The sequence below is a fragment of the Arvicola amphibius genome, chromosome 11 (assembly GCF_903992535.2).
Source record: "Arvicola amphibius chromosome 11, mArvAmp1.2, whole genome shotgun sequence".
NCBI classification, from domain to species: Eukaryota; Metazoa; Chordata; class Mammalia; order Rodentia; family Cricetidae; genus Arvicola; species Arvicola amphibius.
Genome location: NC_052057.2, coordinates 21,237,940 through 21,262,857, shown reverse-complemented (window position 1 = coordinate 21,262,857; position 24,918 = coordinate 21,237,940). Strand labels below are relative to the sequence as shown.

Here is a 24,918-nt window from a genome sequence, read left to right as displayed (position 1 = left end):
AAGGTAATATTCAGAATCTGGAGAGACTATCCAAGAGAGTATGAAGCCAGTCAGAAGGCCAGCAGATAGCTCAGATCTTTGCTGGTGTGACTAGTCAGAAACGGAATGAAATAGACCCAGTTCTCCATCTGTTTTGGGTTGCCAAGTGTCAACATCTGAGAGAATGTGTCTACACAGGGTGCTGAAAGTGTGTGTGTGTGTGTGTGTGTGTGTGTGTGTGTGTGTGTGTGTGTGTGTGTGATATGACAGGAAGCAAGGCTGGGAAGCAACTGTGTCCTGATTTCACATGTCCCATCCCACAGTGAATTTATTGGACATACATTATGAATTTACTTCTCAATTCTTTCTTTTTGTGGTTTCACATGAAAAGTCATTTCTATAAGAAATAAAAGCTTAGGGCTGGAGAGACGGCTCAGAGTTTAAGAGCACTGACTGCTCTTCCAAAGATCCTGAGTTCAATTCCCAGCAACCACATGGTGGCTCTCAACCATCTGTAATGAGATCTGGGGCCCTCTTCCGGTGCAGCAAGCAGAGTACTGTACACATAATAAATGAATAAATAAATCTTTAAAAAAAAATAAAAAAGAAATAAAGGCCTAAACTTAAGAAATAAGGATGTGCTAACAACCACCAAATATTTTACATCCAAATTATAGCTTTCAATCCAATACTCATGTTTCTCACAGAAACGTTTGCCAAGCCACGGACACAGCTACTGGGTTTCTCTTGCAGCACAGTCTGCCACTTGGAGACTGACTTGTCCAGAGGGATGTGATGATACACTCTCAGCTTTCACAGAGATGAGCTAACGGGGTAAGTGTAGCTCTGTGGTCATTCTGACGACAGTGGTAAGGCTCAGAGGGATGTTTTGTCGAGTGCACGGAAGGCAGTTGAGTTAGCCTCAAAGACACTAGGAGTTGCATCCACTCTGTGACGTGACACCTACACTTAGGGCGAACAAGCCACTGGTGTCGTCACCTGTCCTTCAGCGGCACCGGTTTCCATCCCTCCCTGTCACTTCATTGTTCCTCTTGGCTCAGGTCTCCAAAGTCCCTGTTGGTTCTCATCTGTCTTATCCACTCAGCAATATCAGATGATCTTTCACCCTTGACACATTCTCTCTCTCTCTCTCTCTCTCTCTCTCTCTCTCTCTCTCTCTCTCTCTCTCTCCAACAGCTACACATTTTCCTGCTTTTCTACGTATCACTCAAATGTTTACCTCAGTCTTTTGTTGGCTCTATCTGACTTCTAAAGCAATGTTCCCCGGGGCCCATGGAGACCTCAGCCAGTGTCTGGCTCCAAGTTTTCCAGGTTCTCTTGCTGCTAATCTGGGAGGTGTATTCTTGCCCTGGAGAGTTTGTGTGGACCCTGCTTGGAATACTCTTCTCCCACTATCATTGACCGGTTTCCTTTCCTCTTTGAAGTCTATTTAACATTTCCTAGTGAGGTCTTCCTTTCTAAAACTGGAAGCCAGCCGGCACAAGCCTTAACTCCCAGCACTCAGAGGCAGAGGCAGGCGGATCGCTGTGAGTTTGAGGCCAGCCTGGTCTACAGATCAAATTCTAGAACAGCCAGGACTACACGGGAGAAGCCCTGTCTCAAAATCCAAAACAAGATATAACCATAAGCCCTGGGGCTGGAGGCCCAGTGGTTAAAAGCGCTGCTTTTCCAGAGGACCCTTGTTCATACTCCGCACCAAATTCCTCCTCCAGTCACCTGAGCTCATTTTCCACAGTCTATTTAAACACCTGCCTCTCACCCTCTGCAGGGCTACCACTGTCTTGTGGCCATTATCATCCCTTACCGGAGTGTAAACGTGACTCCTACTGCATTCCTGTCTCCGCATGTGGCCTGAGGAATCCTTTAAAGTATCAGGCAAGTAGGCAAGCAAGTATCCTGCTTTTAAAATCCCAGTAGGAAATTAAAAACTTGCCCAAGGAGGGGAGGCTGGGCAGTGGTGGCGGCACACGCCTTTAAACCAGCACTGGGGAGGCAGAGGCAGGTGGATCTCTGTGAGTTTGAGGCCAGCCTGGTCTACAAGAGCTAGTTCCAGGACAGGCTCCAAAGCTACAGAGAAACCCTGTCTGGAAAAGCGAAAAAACAAAAACAAAACAAAACAAAAAAAACCTTACCCATGGTCTGTGAGTTACCTCTGGGAAGGGTTAGCCAAATAAATCCTCTAAAAAACAGGATTCAAACAAACAAAACTAAACCAAAACCCAATAACTGGGGGGTGGTTGATTCTGGCTGGGTAGTTTAAACTGGTTTCAGGGGCTGACCTGCCAGGGAAGCGTGCACAAGCGCCAGATTCCGTCTCCCCTGTGAAATTTTCAAACACAGAGATACTTAACCCTTACTAACATATGTGCTTAAACATATTTTTATACCTTCTATGTATTCTTTGACTAAATTCTGGGTACATGGGCTTCCAAGAGCATGCTCCTACCTGGAAGTGCCCACCCTGGGGCAAGACAAAGAGATATAAACCTGCTCTTTTTGTGAAGAGTGTGTTCCTGCTTCCCTGTTGGTTAAATGTACACTCTGACTGTGCATTCTGTTACTGTGTCCTGTCTGAACTCTTCTCTTTCAGGGATCTAAGAGGCGAAACAACTGCTGGAGTTAAGACCAAGGAAACTCGAGCCCCCGGTAGCACATTTTCAAAGTGGCCTTCGGCAGCTCCTTCCGTATCAACTACTGTACCGAGTGCCCCTTTCCAGCTCTGCTTCTTTCAGCAGACCGAGTTCATTCTCACAAGACCTGGGCATCTCCATCCCGTTTCAGGTACGGTTCATCACCAGGTCTCAGGCTTTCTTCAGATGGGCATTCTCTGTCCATCCACTCTCAAGGAACTCCCCAGTATTTCTATGCCACGTTAGCTTTATCCTCCATCGACTGCTGAACGTTCTCTGGAGTCACCTTAGTTATTGTTGATGACCAAGTCTAAACCAGTGTTAACCTGGAACTCTGAATCATTATGACAAAATAATTTATTGTCAATTTATCCAGTTTACACTGAAGACAAAACAATAACTTGAGTATAATACAAACGATACCTCGATTGTGTTCTTTGGGTCTTCATTCCCAGGAGTAAATATAACGATGACAGTTTCAAAGAGACCCAGGCAAGTTACAACCTTTGCTTGACGGTCAAGAATAGGCCGTAAATAAGTAGGAAGGAAGGTCCTTCCTGGCTCTGGTCCCCAAGGCTGTTTATTTCTTCTACCCACAATGCCTCTCAAACAGTTTACCTGTGTAAACTGATGCCTACACTTGGTCGTCAACTTGACCCACCTGGCAAAGCGGAACCTCACCTGAAGAGCTGTCTTCACTCAGACTGGTCCCTAGACGTGTCTGTAGGACCTTTTCTGGATTGTTAATTGATGTAGGAGGGCCAGTCCATCGTGGGAGGTGTTATCCGTAGGCAGATGGGCCCGTGCCAGATGAGGGATGCACCTGTACAGAAGAAGCCCGGAAGCAAGCCCGGAAGCAAGCAAGCCCGGAAGCAAGCAAGCCCGGAAGCAAGCAAGCAAGCCCGGAAGCAAGCAAGCCCGGAAGCAAGCAAGCCCGGAAGCAAGCAAGCCCGGAAGCAAGCCGGGAAGCACCGGTCCTCCTTGGTTTCTTCATCAGGCTCCCGCAGTAAGTCCTAGCCCTGACTTTAACCAATTCTGGGCTGTGTGTGATATGAAAATGTCAACCAAAGAAACGCCTTCTCCAAGTTGCTTCTGGTCATGGTGCTTGTCACAGCAAAAGACAGCAGACTAGAAAAAGGGACTCTGAACGCGTGGTTAGAGAATGTTAATTCTGAGACATAAGAAGGGGTGTGGTTTCCAGGTGGGCGGAGCTGGAGAGTTGGCGCTCCAGCATGTGGCAGGTGTTTGGTGCTCTAATACTCCTTTCAGATATGTGACTTAAATTCTTCCACAAATACAGTAAAAATTGTAGGATTGCCTATGCCAATTCTAAACAAAACAAAACAGAAACCCTGCATTGTCCCCTGAGTTAATGTATATCTTGGATTTTTAAGTCTATTGAACAAATTTCTGTGGCGGTTGTGCCTTCAATAGAATAAGGGACTCAGTCCCTCAGGCGTTCTCTCACACAGCTGAGACGTGCCATGTGGGTCATGTGAGCAACGTGATCTCCACGTGCTAATTTATCTCCCAGCCACAAAACCAGCACAAAGAACAAAGAGATATGGGTCCCAGAGGGAACTGTGATACTTTTAATGAGATATAATTTCTGCTTCATTTTGTGTCTGGCCTGCCTGGCCTCAAAAATCTCAATTGTCACGCCTCATCCTCCCGGGTGCTGAGGTTACTTTACAGGCGTGGGCCCCCCACACCGCGCTCTGATACAATGCCTCCTGACGTGTGGATGCTAACAGTGCAATATCACCACTGGCCTCCTGGGAGAATCTCTTCCAGGTTTGTTTAAACAGTCGACAGAATTCTGAACGTAAAAACTCTAAACCCTGAAGACAGTTTGTGTTGAATGCAGAAGTTGTCGTTCTGATCCTCGGAGGTCTACTTATTCCTTCAACTAAATTTAACCACAGTTGTCAAAGAAACAAAAATATCACTTAGGCCAAGCATCTATGTAGTAAATTTCAGGACAGCTGGGGCTGTCAAAAAAAAAAAAAAAAAGTACTTATGAAGATAAGGATTTCTAAATTAAAGGTCAGCCTGGTCTACTTAGCAAGTTCCAGGATAATCGGCTATGTAGTGAAACATTGTCTCAAAACGAAACAATCAAAATAAATAAAAAATACAAAACACCCAAAGAACTAGATTTAAAAAACAAACAAACAAACAAAAAAACAACAACCAACATTTGTAGCTAGGGAGCCTGGTTCTTGCCAAGCCCCCAGTAGGCCCTGAGTTTGAGCCTCAGCACCTGGGGCGGGGAGGATCCTACAAACCTTGAATCAAAGGAAAATAATAAATATTCTTTTTTTTTTTTTTTTTTTGATTTTTCGAGACAGGGTTTCCCTGTAGTTTCTAGAGCCTGTCCTGGAACTAGCTCTTGTAGACCAGGCTGGCCTCGAACTCAGAGATCTGCCTGCCTCTGCCTCCCGAGTGCTGGGATTAAAGGCGTGCGCCACCACCGCCCGGCAATAATAAATATTCTTATTTGGTATTAGAGACAATACCTATATATTTGTATTTTGAATTTTGATATTTCCTCCTAGATCATTTTTTGTTTGTTTGATTTTTTTATTTTTATTTATTTATTTTTTTTTGGTTTTTTCGAGACAGGGTTTCCCTGTAGTTTCTAGAGCCTGTCCTGGAACTAGCTCTTGTAGACCAGGCTGGCCTCGAACTCAGAGATCCGCCTGCCTCTGCCTCCCGAGTGCTGGGATTAAAGGCATGCGCCACCACCGCCCGGCTTTTATTTTGTTTTTGAGACACGGTTTCTCTATGTCACATCACACTGGCTGTCCTGGAACTCCCTCGTGTACCCAGGCTGGCCTTGGACTTACAGAGGTCTACCTGCCTCTGCCTCCTAAGTGCTGGGCCTAAAGGCAGGTACTATGCCCTGCTGTTTACCTTTTACATTTTTTAAAAGATTTTATTTATTTATTATGTATATAACAATCTGCCTCCATGTATGCCTGCATGCCAGAAGAGGGCGCCAGATCTCATTACAGATGGCTGGGAATTGAACTCAGGACCTCTGGAAGAGCAGCCAGTGCTCTTAACCACTGAGCCATCTCTCCAGCCCCATACCTTTTACATTTTTTTGTTATTCTGTATGTTTGTGTGTCATGTGTGCCATGTGTGATGTGTGTGGCATGAGGAATGTGTGTGTGGCATGTGCAATGTGTGTGTTTGTGTGTGGTATGTGTCATGTGTGTGTGTGATGTGTGTAGTACATAGGTACTACCCTGCGCATGTGAAGGCCAGAGGACAGCTTTTTTGAGCTGCTTTTCTCTTTTCACCATGTGGGTTCCTGGATTGAATTCAGTTTGTTTGTTTGTTTGTTTTTGCTTTTTTGAGACAGGATTTCATTTCTCTGTGTATTTTTGGCTGTCTTGGGACTCATAGATCCACCTGCCTCTGCCTCCCCAGTGCTGGGATTAAAGGTATGTGCCACCACCAACGGTCTGAACACAGGTTTTAAGCCTTGGCAGTAGCACCCTTACTGGCTGAGCCATCTGGACAGCCCTTGGTTTATTTTTTAACTTACTATCTTCAGAAGTAGGCACAATGTTTTATAAGTGAACTGCTATTGAGTGGTTTTTAAATGTACATCTAAATGTATATAGATCTAAAAAAATTAAATTGTCCTACAAATATTAACAGGTTTAGAAAATTAAAAAATGTATTAGGTATGATCAACATTAGGAATAAATGTGAGAATTTCATTCATAATAATAAAGACTTGAGGCTGGAGAAAGGACTCAGGGAGTAAAGAAAGGTAATTGCTAGCATCCTTAAGCCCCAAGTTTGATCCCTTGGACCCATATGACAGAAAGAGAGAACCAATTCCTGCTAAGTGTTCTCCTGACCTACACACACACACACACACACACACACACACACACACAAATGAAAACAATTGTCTTTAGAATAAAAATGTGCTCTTAACAATATTCTTTACAGGTAACTTTTTAAACCGATTTGGCAAAGGTATGGACTTGTTGATATCCCCCCCACAACCGTTTTGTAATTACATGCTGCTCTACATCCTGCCTTTTGCAAGCTGCTTCAGTCCAGCTCACTTCATTAGCTTTGAAGGCACTCTATCTTGAGCCAAACACGATGACAGGTCAGCAAGAACAAGCAGATGCTGGGCTGATCACTTACAACTGTTAAGACAAAGCTTTTTAAGCCACCTTTATCAGGCGACTTTCTCCTGAGTTACATTTCCTTTCTGTCCCTGGTGTTCAGGGAGAAGTCAAGGCAGCCACTGGAAACAGCTTGGGGCTGTTAGCTATGGCCTTTAAGTGTTTCTTCAAACTCTGTGCTGAATCAACTCCAGAAGACCAACCCTGGAGTGCATAATCAAAGGATTTGGGTCCCGCACAAAGGAGACTTACAGATGTGCGCCCTCTGGTGGCTTCAGAGGGGCAGGACAAGAGTAACAATTTAAAGTCAACACACTGGTGAGCGGAAACCATTCTGCCAAGCTGTGATTGCCTGCTGGTTACTGAAAATGTTCTCAGTTGAAATACAGGAACAAAAATTCATACCCCCGGGACGGCACTTACACAGGGATTAAAGGCAACATTAGCTTGTGACATTTTCTAAGTCATAAACAATACTTGTTTCCCTCTTTCTCAGATTTCAAACCACTGTGTAGAAAACACCCTCATTTTGGAAATCATAAAAATTGCCAGGTCATTTAGGCTATGTTTACAATGAAGAGTAACCAGGGAGTGGAATTCATGTAAAATCTTGACTCCAAACTGCCCTATTAGGGAAAAATTGTTTGGATAACTGAAACTTCAATCAAAATAGATGGTTCTGTTACCTCATCATCCCTGTGTGGACATGATAAAGTCCATTGGCCCTGGGGATGAGTTAGAAATGTCTGTAGGCTATAACCAAAACAGAAAGGGCTTGGACAGCACCTTCTTATGGTTGGCTAGCGGTTTCCTTTTCTTTCTTTCTCCCCTGTAATCACTACAGTCAACTTGGAATTTTACTTTATTTGTATTTATTTATCTACTGTGAGACAGAGGGTTCTCCCTGAAACTCTCTCCGTAGACTAGGCTGGCCTTGAACTCTTCGATCGTCTGCCTCCCAAGTGCTAGGCTCAGAGGCAGGCACCACCACACCCAGCTCTCAACTTGGAATTTTAGGTCTCAGAGAAGCATGACTGTACAGGAATGCAGATCAGACCATGAGAATTGAGACAGAAAGGGAAGCAAACGGGAGGGGCCAACCATAACCAGACACTTAGCCACATAGAGCTACAGGAACCACATATCCACAACAAGCTCTATTAGTGTAGGAGGTTCTTCTGTATTTATGTTGCTTTCATTGGTTGAATAAAGAGACTGCTTTGGCCTTTTGATAGGTCAGCCCTCAGGTAGGCAGGGTAGACAGAACTGAATGCTGGGAAAAAGGGAAGTGTGGTAGACGCCATGGTTCTCCTGCCCAAGTCGGATGCTGGTTAGACTCATGCCAGTAAGCCACAGTCAAGTGGCGATACACATTAATAGAAATGGGTTAATCAAGATGTGAGAGTTAGCCAGTAAGAGGCTAGAGCTAATGGGCCAGGCACTGTTTAAATGAATAGTTTCCGTGTAATTATTTCAGGTATAAGCTAGCCAGGAGGCGGGACGCAGCCCACTCTCATTTTACAACACTCTATGGCTCTCCATCTTCTCTTTCCTCATCTGGGGTCTTTTTTCTTTTTGTTTTTTTTTTTTTTTTTTTTTTTTGTCTTTTCTTTCTCCTCCACACACTCCTCTTCCAGGATCTTCTGTATACTGCAGGCTGTAGAAGGAGCAGCGGGCAGCTTTCAAACCACACAGGTTCCAATTTCCCCCACTGTAATGGTCTGTCCTGTCTATTTAAGAGACAAACCCCACCCACCCCCACCACACCCCAGTCCACCGCCTAGGCAGGAAGATCTTCCTTCTGCTACCTGCCTGAGCTCTCTTCCTTTTTCATCTCTCTCTCAAAGAGGTAGCTCCTGCCATGGTTCCACTCCTCCTCCCCTTCCTCTTCCCCCATCTTCCCTTCTCCCCTTTTCTTTTACCCCTCCATAACCTGCTAAATAAATACTCATTTCCTCTGCATAGTGTGCCTATCTGTCTATTGTTGGAAGTCAAGGTGGGAAGACTTCAAGCAGCAAGTCACACTGAGCATAGAGACAGAGAGCAAGGAATGAAAGTGCATTCGCTCAGCTCAGCCTCTCCATTGTACATCCCAGAATCCCGTCTAAGGAGAGGAGCCTCTCCTTAGAGGACTCTAACTTGTGTCAAGGAGACAAAAAAAAAAAAAAAAACCCTCCCAATCAGGATAGACAATTTTTCTAGAATATTTCCTGAGATTTGTTATTTTAAAAAAAGTAAACAAATTTTATTGCAGAAAAATTCAGTATTGCCAGGCAACGGTGGCACACGCCTTTAATCCTAGCACTAGGGAGGCAGAGGCAGGTGGATCTCTGAGAGTTCAAGGCCAGTCTGGGCTACAAGAGCTAGTTCCAGGGCAGGCTTCAAAAAAATCAGTATTAAACACATCTACAGATAATGACATGATAGACCATTACACACCCATAAGACAGTCAACAGCTACTACCTACTCCTTCAATGTGAATTTTGTCCTGGGATTTCTTGCCTATCTTTTTATTGGCTCTTTCTTTTTTCATTCCTGCCTTCAAATAATTCTTTTCAGTTCCACCTCCATGACATCCCTCTGTATATTTAGCCAAATTAGGAGGCACTCCTTTTATTGTCTGAACACGAACATCACATGCATACATATATGACTATATGTATGGGATATATGTGTATCTGTGTGCAGTGCCTGCAGAAGCAAGAAGGGGGCATCAGATCCTCTGCACGGGAGACACAGGTGGTGTACACACAGAGAGTAGGCACTGTACTTCCACATGGCAACAGACACTGTGTCCGAGCTGTGGATGTATAGGGTTTTACCAGTATAATCTGATGAGATGGAGTCTAGAGAAGGCAGCTGGCATGACTGGGTATAGCAGCTCTAGTCTCGGCAAAATTTCTGGGAGAGGTCTCCTTCAGGAATGCTATCTCCAACTTTATTCAGTGTTAGCACACATAGACCTGGTGGGATTTTAAGGGCTGATGAATGCCAATTATTGACTTTCAATAAGAAACATAACCATGGTCAGGCAGTGGTGGCGCATGCCTTTAATCCCAGCACTCAGAAGGCAGAGGCAGGTGGATCTCTGAGTTCAAGACCAGCCTGCTCTACAGTGAGTTCCAGGACAGTCAGAACTGTTACACAGAAAAACCCTGTCTCGGAAAACAAAAAACAACAAATAAACAAAGGAAAGAAAGACACACACACACACACACACAGAGAGAGAGAGAGAGAGAGAGAGAGAGAGAGAGAGAGAGAGAGAGAGAGAGAGAGAGAGAGAGAGAGAGAGAGAGAGAGAGAGAGAGAGAGAGAGAAGCATAACCACAAGCAGGCTTGAATCTATGAAAACTGGTTAGCACATTTTCTGCTTAGGGGAAACTTTTTATGTGAATTATAACAAGGAGGTATTTGTGGAGAGCAAGGTCTCGAACAGTGAGTCTCTGACGGAGAGCATTGTTACCCCCTGGAGGATAGCAACGGAAGGTGTGTTGGGAACTTTTGTGTATGAGGAAGTTTAAAAATTGTCATTACATTTATTATGTGTGTGTGTGTGTGTGTGTGTGTGTGTGTGTGTGTAGGGTCAGGGGATGGCTGGTAGGAGCTGGCACTCTCCTTTCACCATGTGGGTTCTAGGTGGTAAAGTCAGGTGTTTGGCTTAGGCAAGCCCCTCTACCCACAGCCATCTGAATAATCAGGGATGCAGTGTTTTCCCATAGTACAGGCAAATAAAGAAGGCAGTATTATAACTCAGTGATTTTTTGAAAGTGTAAATCCTGTTGCTTTCATAATTAAAATTTTGAGAAATAAAATTCAAAGCTTTTTTTTCCCAGCTCCTGATGCAGCTCGGAGGGTAGGGATATGCAAATCATACAAATCGTTCTCCAGAGGATGGAAGATTTTTTCCTGGTTTTTGTATTTTTAAATTTATTCTGTGCACATGAGGGTTTTGCTTGCACATATGTCTGTGTATCATGTGTGTCCTACACTGGAGTTAAGGATGGTATGAACTATCATGTGGGTGCTGGGAATTGAACCTGGTGTTCTACAGGGACGCATTAACCATTAACCATTAACCATTGAGCCTACTCTCCAGCCCTCCTCTTATTTAAATTTATTATTCTCAGCTGTCTTGAATGTCCATCAGTAGTCAGAGAGAAGAAAATTGTAGAGAATTTCTTGTTAATTTTTACTGTGAATCGGGATCATGTGGAGAGATTTTACAGATCTCAGTGCAATCAAACCAAAACCCATGAAGTCGGGAATCAGATTATTTGTTTATTTTTTTAAAAGATCTATTTATCTATTATGTATACAGTGGTCTGCCTGCAAGTATGCCTGACACACCAGAGGAGGGCACCAGATCTCATTATAGATGGTTGTGAATCACCATGTGGTTGCTGAGAATTGAACTCAGGACCTCCAGAAGATCAGCCAGTGCTCTTAACCTCCGAGTCATCTCTCCAGGCCCTATTTGTTTATTTATTTATTTTTTTACAACTATTACATGATTCTAGTAGGCAGGTTGGGCTAAAAACCATTTACTCAAGTGGGAATCTTACCCTTGGCATTCAGTGGAATCTGAAGACTGAATGTCTTAAATGCTTTTTCACTAAGGGAAAAGAAGACCAACATGAACTTGGTAAGGTCACTGTTTACAGCAAACAAGCAAACAAGGAAACCATGTTCAAGCTTTGTTCTTGACCCTGTCTCAAAAATAAAAAAGGACAAAAAACCCTAACAATCAGGCATGGTATGATGATGGTACACACCACAGAGGCATATGGAGCTCTGTGAGTTTGAGGCTAGCCTGGGCTATGGGCCAGCCAGGGATACATAGTGACACCCTGTCTCAACAAATAAAACCCTGACAAATGAAACAGCAGAACAAGAATTTACAATCTTTCTCCAGCTCTTCTTTTGAGGCTTGTTTACTATGTTTCAGCAAAGACTGGACTGTTTTCGAGCACACCCCCATTTTCTAACCATCTCTACTTGCCTCAGTGAGATTCTGTTAGTCTGGGTTTTCTTTTCCTCATTCTCCGAATTGTAATCTGTGGGTTTAGTCTTTGAGTTAACTGAGGAGTATTTTTATTCTGTGAACTAAGCACATTCCTTTATAACCACAGGCATCCACTTCTCATTGGATTTATGACAATCACAACATTGGCATGCAGGTAAAAAAAGAGCTCAATTTGCTTTTCCCATCACACCTCTGGTTACCTCATGGAACCTCAATTCGGTGGAAAGGGACTAAGGACCATTTCTGCCACGCTCTCCGTGCCCACACCTTCCCACAAGGACCTGGGATCCTCTGAAGGCGTCTAGGCTCTGGCCACCCGAGCGGCACACTACAGCTCCACTCTGCTCTCGGGACGGCTGTGCAGTTGCTGGGAACATCCTGCCCACAGGCAAGGCAGAGGCATGGCTTTGTCCACAGCAGCACTTGGGGAAGTCTGTTCCACAGCCTAAGGAACTTAGGTGAAACAGCCCTGCAGAGTGGAATGAGCTGAGCATACTAAACCGGAAAAGTAAGACTTTACCCTTCATTCCACACACAAGGACCCCTCCAAGAATGTAATAAATATTTAACAAAATTGAACCCTCTGTGTGCTTAAGAAGAAGCTAAAGGTTTCAAATTGCTCTACGTTTTTTTTCCCAGTGTGCCTACCATAAATAAGTGGATTATACCTTTAAGAGAATAAAGAATGGGGAAAAAGAGATATAAACTTCATGTGGCTGGTTCCATTGTTTCTCTTTTTACCTGCTTGCCGGGCAAACTATTCTATGAAACATGAAAATGAAAAGACAGTATAATCTACTATCGTCTACTTTAGTCTCCAATGGCTTTGGTCCCAGAACCCTGACTACCGTCTATAAAGGAATTAAGACACTAAAGAAATGACAGATACATGGACACAGGAACCTGGGATTGGGTGGCCCGGGCTCTCAAATGGAGAAGCACAGCATGTTTATTGAGTTCTAGCTGAACAGGGAGGTGGGCTTGTCCCATTAGCTGAACAAGGAAGGGGCTCATGAAAGGTCAACAAGAAGGCGGGGTTGTCACACACAGCATTACTAAGAGGCAGTTTAGCTAATCTCAGTGGGAGCAGGCTCTTCGGGGAAGGGAAGCTGTCTCCAGGCCATAAACAGCTGAGGGGAGCAAGCTATGGCGGACATTTCCTGCGTACACTACCATCATTCACATAGACCATAGGAGGGCTTTGCCATCCCCTTGAGCCTGACCTGGGAAGGCTTCACCATTTCCATGGGGCTGAGGCATGTTCTTGGCATTGCCACTCCCATTGCCTCTGCATTGATCCTTCGCCACTAAAATTCAGTGAATTAAATTCAAATTCAAGCAAAGAGCATAAGCTGTCAGTTTGACAGCCATGTAGTTAGCAATATTTATAAAAATTAAAAAAACATGATTTACATTAAAATTAGACAAAGAATCCATCTTGTCAAGAGTTGCTTGGGTTTAGAATGGCAACAATCTAAGTGACAACCCAGTTTATTTTAGTTTTTCGGGACAGGGTTTCTCTGTGTATCCATGGCTGTCCTGGAACTCACTCTGTAGACCAGGCTGGCTTTGAACTCAGAGATCTGTCTGCCTCTGCTTCCCAAGTGCTGGGATTGAAGGTAGTTGCCACTACACCCGTCTAAAAACCAATTTTAGAGTGTATTAATTAATGTAAGAATTTGTATTCCTGTTGTTCCTTTGTACTTGAAGTCTATTTAAGAAAATAAAACTGGTTTTTCTATAGGCCCTCTATGGCCTGCAGACTGGATGGATTGCTGTCAAGAAGATTCAGATGGAGTTATCTGGCAAAACATCAGACCTGGTGAATATACAATCAGTACTCAGGAGACTGAAGCAGGAAGAGTGTGAAAGCCGCTTAGGTTAACATAGTGAGATCCTGTCTCAGAAAATCAAACAAACCAGTCAACAAATATAAATATTAAATACATACCCTAGTGTATAAATTGTATCATTGCTTGTCTTCATGGTATCTTGTAAAGATGAAGAATAACAGGCTTATCCAGCTTGTCTAATATATATATAATATACACATATATAATATATATAATATACATATATAATATATATATGTATATCACAGTCCCTGACCCTGCTTTTCCAACACCATCTGCAAGTCATCCAAACTCACAACAGAAATAAAAAAAAAATACTCATAATGTTACTACCAGAGTTAGTACATTGCTCAGGTTCTTAGAGTATATTGAGTATAATGCAAAATATAAAATAACGAGTCCCTTAGTCTCCACTGTTAGATAATGGTAAAAATTTATTGAACATTTTTAAAAGTATGGTACTGGGATCTAGAGAGATGGCTCAGTGATTAAGAGCACTGGCTGTTCTTCCAGAGGACCCAGGTTCAGTTTCCAGAACCCCCATGACAGCTAATAAATGTCAGAACTCTAGTTCCAGAGGATCTGGCAACCTCATACAGACATACATGCAGGCAAAACACAGCAGTGCACATAAAACAAAAATAAATGATTTTTTAAAAAGTTTCAAAAAACATAATGGGTTTATATTTATATGCATAGATATTTAATAGGTTAATGATTTTAATGAACTTTTAGGTGATTTTTTTTTGTCTTGATTAATTTTTTTAAAAAAATATTTATTTATTTATTTATTTATTTATTTATTGTGTATACAATATTCTGTCTGTGTATATGCCTGCAGGCCAGAAGAGGGCACCAGACCCCATTACAGATGGTTGTGAGCCACCATGTGGTTGCTGGGAATTGAACTCAGGACCTTTGGAAGAGCAGCCAATGCTCTTAACCTCTGAGCCATCTCTCCAGCCCCCTGTCTTGATTAATTTTAACTTACTTTTTTTTTTCTAGGACAGGGTTTCTCAGTGTAGCCCTGGCTGTCCTGTGACTTACTCTGTAGATCAGGCTAGCCTTAAACTCAGAGATCTGCCAGTCTCTGTCTCCCAGGAGTTGGAATTAAAGGCGTGCACTACCACCACACCTGGCTAAAATAAATCTTTAAAAAAAAAAAGAAAGTGGGGCACCATGCTAAATATTATATATACCTAGTTCCATTTAGTCCACACACAGAAATGTGGTTGTTGATCCTAAACTTTGATTTGCTATTTTTTGTGTGTGGGTGTACATGTATGAACTTGTGTGTATATGTACGCGTGCGTACATGCTGATTTCAAGTGTCTTTCCTTAGCTGCTTTTCACCCTTAGTTTTGAGGCAGGTCTCGCATTGAAAGTGAAGCTTGCTGGTTTAGCTGGGCTGGCTGCAGAACAACCTTTAGGGAGTGACCTGTCTTTGCCTCCCCCAGCCAAAGGCTAGGGTGACAACCATATGATGCAATGCCCAACTTTTCATGTGGGTGCTGGGGATTCAGTCTTGGGTAGTCCTGCTTACACGGGAGGCACTTTACCAACCGAGCAACCTCCCCGGCCCCCCAATGTGTTACTGTGATCCGATGCACTCCTCTGCGCTCCACAGACAATGCTCACACACCGTGCACAGACATACACGCAGGTGAAACATCCAGACACCTAAGATAATAATAAAATGTAAAACATGTCAGGGGCTGGGGAGATAGCTCAGTTACAAACTTCTAGATCCTGTTATGTAAACCAAGCTGGCCTGGAACTCACTGAAATCCAACTCCCAGGCATTAGAATTACAGGCATGAAAGACTCTGCCCCGTTGCTTTCATCTTGTGATTAAGAGTAATGGCCCAAGAGGTGAAGAAGGGTTGCTTGGAGGGCCACACGCTAACGGCTCAATATTGGTGGGGCCAGTCTAGTTTATCTCCTGTCCAATGGGACGAGCAAGCTCACAGAGCTGCCGCATAGCTTGGCAGGCAGGCTAACGTTAGCCCAGCGACAGCACTCATGGTTTTATGAGTTTGTGGGTTTGTTAATATGACAATTTCTTTAACTGAGTTCTCAGTGTAATTAAAAATTATGTTTATACACTTGAGATGACTCAGTGGGTAGAAATGTTTTGTCTACAAGCCTGATGACCCGAGTTCTATTCCCAGGCCTCACAGGATGGGAGGAGAGAACTAAACACACTAAATAAATATTATAAAAAAAAACTGTTCTGGGGCTGGAGAGATGGTTCGACTGTTAAGAGCACTGACTGCTATTCTAGAGGACCTGGGTTTGAGCCTTAGCACCCAATGGAAGCTCACAACACTTCTAAGTCTAGTTCCATGGGATCCAATACCCTCTTCTGGCCTCTGGGGACACTGAACGCTCATGGGGCACAGACATACATGTAGGCAAAATACCTATACACACAAAATTAAAAAATAGAACTGATCATACCACTCTTATATTCTTTCTTTCTTCTTTATTCATTCATATTTACTTATTTAATTTTTGGTTTTTCGAGACAGGGTTTCTCGGTAGCTTTGGAGTCTGTCCTAGAACTCACTCTGTAGACCAGGCTGGCCTCAAACTCACAGAAATTTGCCTGACTCTGTTCCCCAAGTGCTAGGATTAAAGATGTGCGCCAACACCGCCTAGCTATTCATTATTTATAAATGTAAATGATGACGTGTCTTTTAATTGCTTTGGGAACATGGGAAATAGTTCCTGATAAAATACATGATAAGACCACAGAAATTTGTATGTCACTTAAATCAATTGGCCTCAGTAACTCAAATGTAAGGAATATGGTATCATTGCTATTTGTCACCTTCATATACAGACAAGAATATTTAAGCTACCTATAACAATATACACAATCTTGTGAAAACTCTATCTTTTTCTATGGCTATAATAGTACAGTGCTTTTAGAAGTAAAAGATACTGAACTGTCTAGAAATAGTTCTAAGTAGCAGTGAATCTTATTTTCAAAATTTATCAAGGAAAAAGAAAATAAAACAGACAAAAAAATACCCAATCCAGGAGAGTTGAGTCCCATGTACATGGAATACATTAACAGTATTCCAGGAGAATCACGTATACACAGAAGACACGAACATTTTCCAGGAGAATCATGTATATACAGAAGACATGAACAGTATTCCAGGAGGCTCACATATACACAGAAGACATGAACAGTATAGATTCGTGTTAGTCCATTCTACTTATACACTTAAAATACAAAAAACTTTTCAATTTGTGAAGAAGCTGACTGCATTTAGCACCAGAAAAGAACTGTACTTTAGCTTTTAATCAAGATCTCAGCATCCTGACCAGAAAAGAGAGTCCATGAGATCCAGATGTAATACAGCCGTCCCTGGATCGCCACCTGAACCTCGGGGCTACTTGATGCTGCGGACTACTCTCCTGCAGTGGCTTGTCTTCATTTCCTCCAGTGCCTGCTCCAGCTGCTGAAGCAAATGCAGCAGGGTAGCTGGGTCTGTCTGCAGAAGACGGGTGCTGTGCTCGCCATTCTGATCAAGGTGCAGCTTCAGAGTCACTGAGGGTTTAATCTGTTGCCGGAGACTTCTGCTTGCAAGCTTGGAGACACAGAAAGAGCACAGGTACTCTTTAATAAATGTGCTGCACAGGTAACTTCTAAACTACACTGTACCAGGTTAAAAATAAAATGAGACGAATCACAAACTTTAAAATGAAAAGTAAACTTTAAAACCTTTGCAAAGAAAAAAAACCTGGTACTGTCAATGAAACCTCATGGTATGAAAAAATTCCTTAAACAGGATAAAAAGAGCACGCCATTAGTCCCATCACTTGGGAGGCAGAGGCAGGTGGATCTTTGTGAGTTCAAGGCCAGCCTGGTCTACAGAGTAAGTTTCAGGACAGTCAGGGCTGTACAGAAAAACCCTGCCCCTAGAAACAAAACAAATGAATAAATAAATATACTTCAATTAAAAAAAGGTAATGTAATAGAATAAAGAGATAGTAAGACAAAAATAGCATATCATATAGAAAGGGGAAAATGATTATAAAGGCTTACATTCTTTATACTTCTAAATTCCCATTTTTCTCGATGATGCCAAATTAGTTTTCTTAAACAATTGCTTTAATTTTACATGTTTATCCAAGATCTACATGGTTTCCCAGTGTCTGCTATGTTATATCTAAACTCTCACCAAATTTCTGTAACCCATTTCACTATCTTACAGCCTACAGATGAGTGTCGCCTCAACCCCTGCACGTGAACACAGCTACAATGGGTTAGAAGGAAAATCTGTGTCCTATCTTAGGATGCTGGTTACCTTTGGGAAGGAGGAAAGGAGCACTGGTAGGAGGTAAGAAAGGTGTTTGTGGGGTCACGGTCACGTCCACGATACACATATATGACTATGTAGTAACTCACTGAGTGCAGAGATCTGGACACCTTCCTTTGTGGGTTTCGTGTTACGAAGAAATGATTTTTTAAAAAAGGCATTGCCAAAAACAAAAACAAAACCCCACAAACAACTGTTTTTTAAATCATTTTTTCTTAAGATGATTTAAAACTTTATAAATTGGGGCCTCTGGGATGGTTCAGTGGGCTGGGGTACTTTCTGCTATGCCTGATAACCTGAATTCTATCCCTCAGGACAACAAAAGTTGTCCTCTGACCTCTACACAAGTGCCATGCACATACACTAAATAAATACATATAATAAAAACAAATTAAAAACCTTTGCAAATTAAACTTAGCAAATTATATTAGAAGTAAAAGGAAATGAGCTATCTGTGAAATGACCCAAAAATGACCATTAAAATATAAACATTTTTTCAAACCAGAGTTTGGTTAAGTAGGTAAATAACAGAGCATATAAACAATTCTTCTAGTCTGCGCCAGGTTATTTTTTAAAAGCCATACTTGTACGTCTAGTCGCCATTCAAGACTATGGTAACTGGGAGGACGAGGTGCCAACTCATTCAGAATAGTTCTGATCTCCTTTCTGTTGTCCAGGTAAAGCTGAAGCAATAATCTATTCAGTTCTTCAGAGAATCCCAGGACAAAAACAGAGTCTTGGAAATCCAGTTCAGAAATCTAAAGATAAAATTGAGATCAACAGAACACTGGGATTTACCTTTGCCTAGTAAATGTTAGATATTTCTAAACACATTCTGTCTACAACATTCCTTACAGTTAAAGACAATCATTGCCCACCATTCCAAAATCCAAGTTACTAACATACAAAATAACCTCATTAAAATACAAAAAAAAGCAGCCTCCCTAGTTCAAATCCAGCTGCTTTCCCCAGACCTGGGGTCCCACGGCTGCAATGTACCCAGATGGAATGTTACCCCCTTAAATACCATTTTTCTTCCAGGGCCACTTTGGTTTTCAAACATGGTGGTTCTGGGCTGGGCTGTCCCTTAGATAAGAGTAGATCTGGAGCTACAGTCTGAAGAACTGGGCTCGAGTTCAAATGAGCCTTCTTTTTCCTCTGCTTTTTCTCTTGACTGAAGGCAAACTATTATTTGTGAGACACAGACTATGGCAGATTGGACCGATCCTAACCTCAAGAAAAAGCATCTCTGGCCTTCTGGACACCTGCTGTACTGTTGTCCCACACCTTTCTGCCCCTCGTTTCTTACTAGTTTCTTTTTTTTTTTTTTAAGATTTTATTTATTTATTATGTATACAACATTCTGTCTTGATGTATGCCCGCACGCTAGAGGAGGGCGTCAGATCTCAGTACAGATGGTTGTGAGCCACCATGTGGTTGCTGGGAATTGAACTCAGGACCTCTGGAAGAGCAGCCAGTGCTCTTAACCTCTGAGCCATCTCTCCAGCCCCCTCTTACTAGTTTCTTGACTTGTTCTTGTGGACTTTTCCTCAGGGATACACTGGCCTGTAGGTCCTAATTCCCCCGCTCACCACAGGAAAATTAGCTCACTTGTTGTCTGGTGATGCTGCATTGGTGAGCGGACCATGCATCAGTAACTCTGGCCTGGTCACCCTGGGCCTGGTCATGTTCTACTGCCAGACCTTTCCCTGGGGGCTTGAACATAGAATGAGGAGGTGGACACTCACGCCACAGACCCACACATTTCTGCCTGACTGGGCCTGCAGACTTAGGTGCCAGACTTAAGGCTCCTCAGATCATCCAGCTCCCTCTCCACTGGTACTCCCAATTAAAGAACCTCAAAACTTAAAACTGATGTGGATGGGAACTGAGGGATGAAAGGGAGAATCACTGTGCTTCGTTCGGACTGATGTGAAGGATGGTTGGTGTTTCTCCTGCATTGCCTCTTTTCTTACTGTTTCTTTAATAAATGGGATGAGAGGGCAAAAAAAAAAAAACCACAATTAAGACGGCCAATTTTATTGACTATTTTTCCAATCAAGCCAAATACCGACTGCTGATACATAAAGAAATGCAATATTTCATTCTCCTCTCTCCTAGGATACACATATGGTGGCATATGATACAGAATTTTACAATTTTATACCAGCAAGAGGCCTTTATATTAGATAATGCCCTTAACACTACCGTTTAGGTATACTGCACAAATTCTATTATGAGTTGCTAATTTATATTAGCAAGAGGCATTCATATTAGATAATGCCCTTAACACTACCGTTTAGGTATACTTCACAAATTCGATTATGAGTTACTAATTTATAACAGGTGCCTGTCTGAAAGGATCTGGGTAATACAATACCATTCTCAGAAGCCTTACCATGAGCTTGGAGCTCTCAGTAAGAAGATATGTCAATCCTTCCACACCATGCTGGATAGTGTCACTACTCACACTGAGTTTCCCTAAAGAAAAAAGAGAGAAAAAAAAAAACCGAAAAGATTATCCTTTTGTTTAAAAACAAACAAAAACCACGTTCAATTATCCTAAGTTTTCAAACAGTTTAATTAAAAGTGAGTTAAGCGGAGATTCCTGTTCCTTCTCAACCCACCCCACTAACAGATGCCTTTGGTATTTCTCTCCAACCACCCATAACGAAACACAGACCTGTGAACAGGGACACACAGCCCCTTCAACGCAGGCAGAAGAGGAACTCAACAGGGATGTTCTTAATCACACTGCTCCCCCCCCTGCCTACTCCCCCCCCCCTTCAGTAAAAGCGGCTTGCGGGCAGTAAACGATAACTGAACACTTGATTGAAGTCCTCGGCTAATCTGACAGTTCCATTTCATGAGCGTGCAGTATTTACCAAGCAGGTGGCACTGTATTTATTTAAAATACGAAGGCACTTATTCATTTATTTATTGTGAGCTTTAAAATCTTAATTACTTGCAGAGGTTGCGCCCTGGTTAACGGCTATGCAATGGGTACAAGGCCTTAGGTCTTGCAAAGGTCCCTCCCGGACTGAGCAAAAGAGATCGGATAGCACTTTCCAGTTCAACAGACAGAGCCCGTCTCCTCCCTTTCTTACTGGCGGCGCCTTCGTAGACCTTCGGGTTAGATCCCCGTCGGAGGAACTCCACCGCGATCCTCCCGAACTCGGCGACCACTGCAACGGAAGTCAGGGAGCGGTAAGTATCGGGCTGGACCCGGGGCTGTCCCCGCCGCATGCACCCCGCACTCCCTTACCTGCGCTATCCACTTGCGGTAGGAAGGCCAGGTGCTCCTTATGCTCCTCGGACAAATCGAGCAGCATCTTAGCAGAGCAGGCCTCCTCCTGCCTCCGACATTCAGCGCCGGCCCCGCCCTCGCCACTTCCTGCCTCTGTACAGGCAAAAAGAAGCTCGGGCGGCGCTGCACTGCCCATGCTTTGGGTTCCGGTGTCTGGCGGTCCCACGGGCACTAAATCTCAAGGCTCACAGGGTAGGAATGGAGGGGGCGCCATCTCCGCGGCAATTTTGATTGTTTGGCATGTTTGGGGTGCTGGAGATCAAACCCAGGGTTTTCTTCATGGTAAATGTGAACTCTGCCACTAATTATGTCTTCAGCACTGTACAAAGTATTATGTATAAATCTAAATTATGATAATGATAATAATGATGACAACAACAGATGTTTGCACGATTCATAACTTTTTTTTGTTTTTTTGAGACAGGGTTTTTCTGTGTAACAGCCCTAGCTGTCCTGGAACTGGCTCTTATAGACCAGGCTGGCCTCAAACTCACAAAGATCCGCCTGCCTCTGCCTCCCAGGTGCTGGGATTAAAGGTGTGCGCCACCACAGCTCGGCTCCATTATTTTTATCTTTTGACGATGTGTAAGAATTTGGTCTCTTCTTTTGCTTTGGTTCATATATAAAAGACTATAGAATGACAATTGATAGTGGCTCTCCAAATCTTTCTCCTATGGTAGGAGGAAAAAGAAGGAGGGAAAAGGGGGGGGGGAAGGAGAGAAAGAAACAGGGGAGAGAGAATTAATTACTATCTTTTTATCTAGAAGTCTAGGGATTTAACCCAAGACCTCTTAAATGCTAGCCAGGTGCTTTTATCATCCTCAACTAGAGAATCCTTTTCTTAATCTGCCATCCAGACAGATTAAGCCTCCCTGTTTCTTCCACATCCTTTTCATCGAATTACAGCTGTATGCTCCACTGATGTCTCTTTGAGAGACAAATGAGGAAGACCCACCACTCTTTAGTGGGCAGGTGTTAAGAATTATTAAAGTGCTGTTAAAAACATCATTTATGTTAATGATAAAAAAATTAAGTTCTTGTAAAATAGCCTTCTGCTGTTCATTGTTCAGTAACGAGTAGAAACATAGGGGAATGGGAAGTTTCACTTCTTAGATGGCAGCTGTTAGTCTATCCCTTTCTGTTTTTGTGCTTTGAGCAAAAGGACGGCCAGTCAACAGCTAGTTGGACTATCCTTACACAACCACTGACTGCTTTGTACCCTCCATAAACACCTAGAGGAAACCACACAGGTGCTTGCATTGGTTTCATAAGGTGCAACCTTAACCAGGGTGGTTTTAAACACTTTGTCTAAGACTTTGTGCTATCGTAAGCTTTTGTGAACCCAAGGAGAGTCTGTAAGCATTTCTATTTAGGTCAGAAAGGGAACACTTCCCCTGGCGACCCAGCCAAAGGACTGCTATGCTTTGCATAAAAGGGAAGATAGATGCTGAGCAAACATACCTTCATTTATGTGTGAGATTTTGCTGGGATCAGTGCAAACACCAGTCCTTTGGATTTAGAAGCTGGCTGTTCAGTTGGTGAGCCGGGAGGGATCGATCCCCTTGCACTGCATTTCTTGCTGCTGCAACTTTAGACCCAATAAAAGGCTTTGCTCCGGAGGTGGTTTCTTGCCCACTTCTAGAAGCAGACACAGTAAAGCAGCGACAGTGGTAAAAGCAACAACTACAACAACTGAGCAGCCAGCACACCAAGCCACAGAGCTGACAGAGCAGTCTGATGCTTGACAGCGGAAGAGGGAGAGCTGAGAGGCGAGAATGGTAAAATGGCTGGTTTCTCAGCAACTGAAGAGGTATAGAAGAACCAAATAGAACGGCTGAGTGATATGTGTAGAAGGAATGGCAGAGGGATGACCCTCCTCCATCAGATATGGCTCAGTAGGTAAAAGGTGATTGCTGCAAAGCCTGAAGACCTGAATTCCATTCCTGTGACTCACAAGAAAAAAAGGCTGGCTCCTATATGTTTTTCTCCAACTTCTCAGAGCACACTGTGGCACATGTGTTCACATACATATAAACACATTCTCCCTCTCCCCTCACTCCTTTCTCTCTAGTATTCTTTTCTAATGTATTAAAAATTATTTTTAAAAAAGAACCAAAGAGTAGCTTCAGGTCTTGGTTGTCGGAAGAGTTCATGAGTCCTAGGAAGTCAGTCTGTGCTTTGCAATAGATAATATGAAAAATCCATAAACAGAACCCTAACTGCTCAGGAAGTAATTAAAAAAAAACACCCTAGTGCTGGATGGCATGTGTCAGCTGGTGCCTGTAATTCCTAGCACTTGCGAGGCTGAGGCAGGAAGATTGCCATGGATTTTAGATTGACTTGGACTACAAAATTAGTTCCAGGCCAGCCAGGACTACATATTACATCATGTCTCATAAAACCAGACTAAGCTCCAACAAAAAGGGCAATGGAATCGCAAAACATCAGAGCCCACGTGAGCAATAGTGTCCCACATGTTTTTCAAATCTTAGAATTTGATGTCACAACAGCACTGTCTTTTAATAGTTGAGAAGCTTGAAGAAGCTTCCTAGTATCTTCAATAATTCTACATGTATACTGGGGCATACTGTCCACACAGATACACGCCTCTTAAAACCACTACATGTTAATGTAATATCCTTGTGGTCTATTGTATACAAGCTTTACTTCAGTTTGAAAAAAAAATACTAGCAAGAGATGTTCCAGCAGAAGTTAAAATGATGTCTGAACCTAGGGGTTTTTAGTAATTCTCACAGGGACCTTGCTAAAAATATATATTTTATTTAAAAGTCATCTATTTCCTCATTTATATGACTTTTAAACTCCAGAACAATAAAACAAACCCAGAAAAGAGGTAAAAAAAATACAGTAAAGATTATAGCTCCATTCCTATATGCTCCTTAGTTTCCCAACTCCACAGGCATCTTCTGGTGTCAGTGTTTGTTTGTCTGTTTTCCTGTGAGTTCTTTCTGAGACTGGGCTGGGAGGGGGGGATCCTGAAAATTTAACATCAGAACAGTACTGTCCTTTAAAGTATTGTCCACTAAGGGGTTAAGGGCCATTTGGTCATCTGTATTCCTGATGGCTAACCTTGGGCATCCACTTGACTGTCCCGAGCTGACTGCGAGATAAGACTACAAGATAAGAGGTTGTGAGGAGTTATCTGGACAAAGGCTAGGCCCTGAGAATGTGGGTGAGAGGTTATCTGGATAGAGGTGAACCCCTGATGTGTATGAGGGGTTTTCTTGTTCCGGTTATTTGAAAGTGGGTAGATCCACATCACATGGCATCTTCTAATAACAGCTGTCTCAGTCACTGCTCTACGGCTGTGAAGAGACACATGACCAAGGTGACGACTCTTATGAAAGAAAACATTTAATTGGGGCTGGCTTACAGTTTCAGAGGTTTAGTCCATCATCGTCATGGTGGGGAGCATGGCAGCCTGCAGGCAGGTGCTGGAGTAGCAGCTGAGAGCTACATCCTGATCCACAGGCAGAGAGACTGGGCTTGGCATGGGCTTTTGAACCATCAAAACACATCTCCAGTGAAACACTTCCAAAAAACCCTAAGGATTCAAATATATGAGCCTGTAGAGGGAGGCATTCTTATTCAA

At 43.0% G+C, this 24,918-nt stretch overlaps 1 protein-coding gene across 1 annotated transcript; it reads right to left on the bottom strand.

Moving 5' to 3' along the window:
- Positions 1 to 16,331: 16,331 nt before the first annotated feature.
- Positions 16,332 to 21,390, bottom strand: Commd2 (COMM domain containing 2). The gene is made up of 5 exons (XM_038347685.1): positions 21,264 to 21,390; positions 21,106 to 21,183; positions 20,397 to 20,479; positions 18,583 to 18,756; positions 16,332 to 17,266 (listed from the first exon to the last, which is right to left on the bottom strand). Exons 1-5 carry the CDS (start codon positions 21,328 to 21,330, stop codon positions 17,069 to 17,071), a joined length of 600 nt encoding a protein of 199 aa, XP_038203613.1. The 5' UTR covers positions 21,331 to 21,390; the 3' UTR covers positions 16,332 to 17,068.
- Positions 21,391 to 24,918: the final 3,528 nt, after the last annotated feature.

Excerpts from the sequence above, each read along its gene's own strand:
- Commd2 (XM_038347685.1), bottom strand. The coding sequence starts at position 21,330 with ATGCTGCTCGATTTGTCCGAGGAGCATAAGGAGCACCTGGCCTTCCTA. Across the intron at positions 18,757-20,396 it reads CTGAGAGCTCCAAGCTCATG|ATTTCTGAACTGGATTTCCA; the intron begins GTAAGGCTTCTG and ends TTTTATCTTTAG. Across the intron at positions 17,267-18,582 it reads AATGGCGACTAGACGTACAA|CTTGCAAGCAGAAGTCTCCG; the intron begins GTATGGCTTTTA and ends TGTGTCTCCAAG.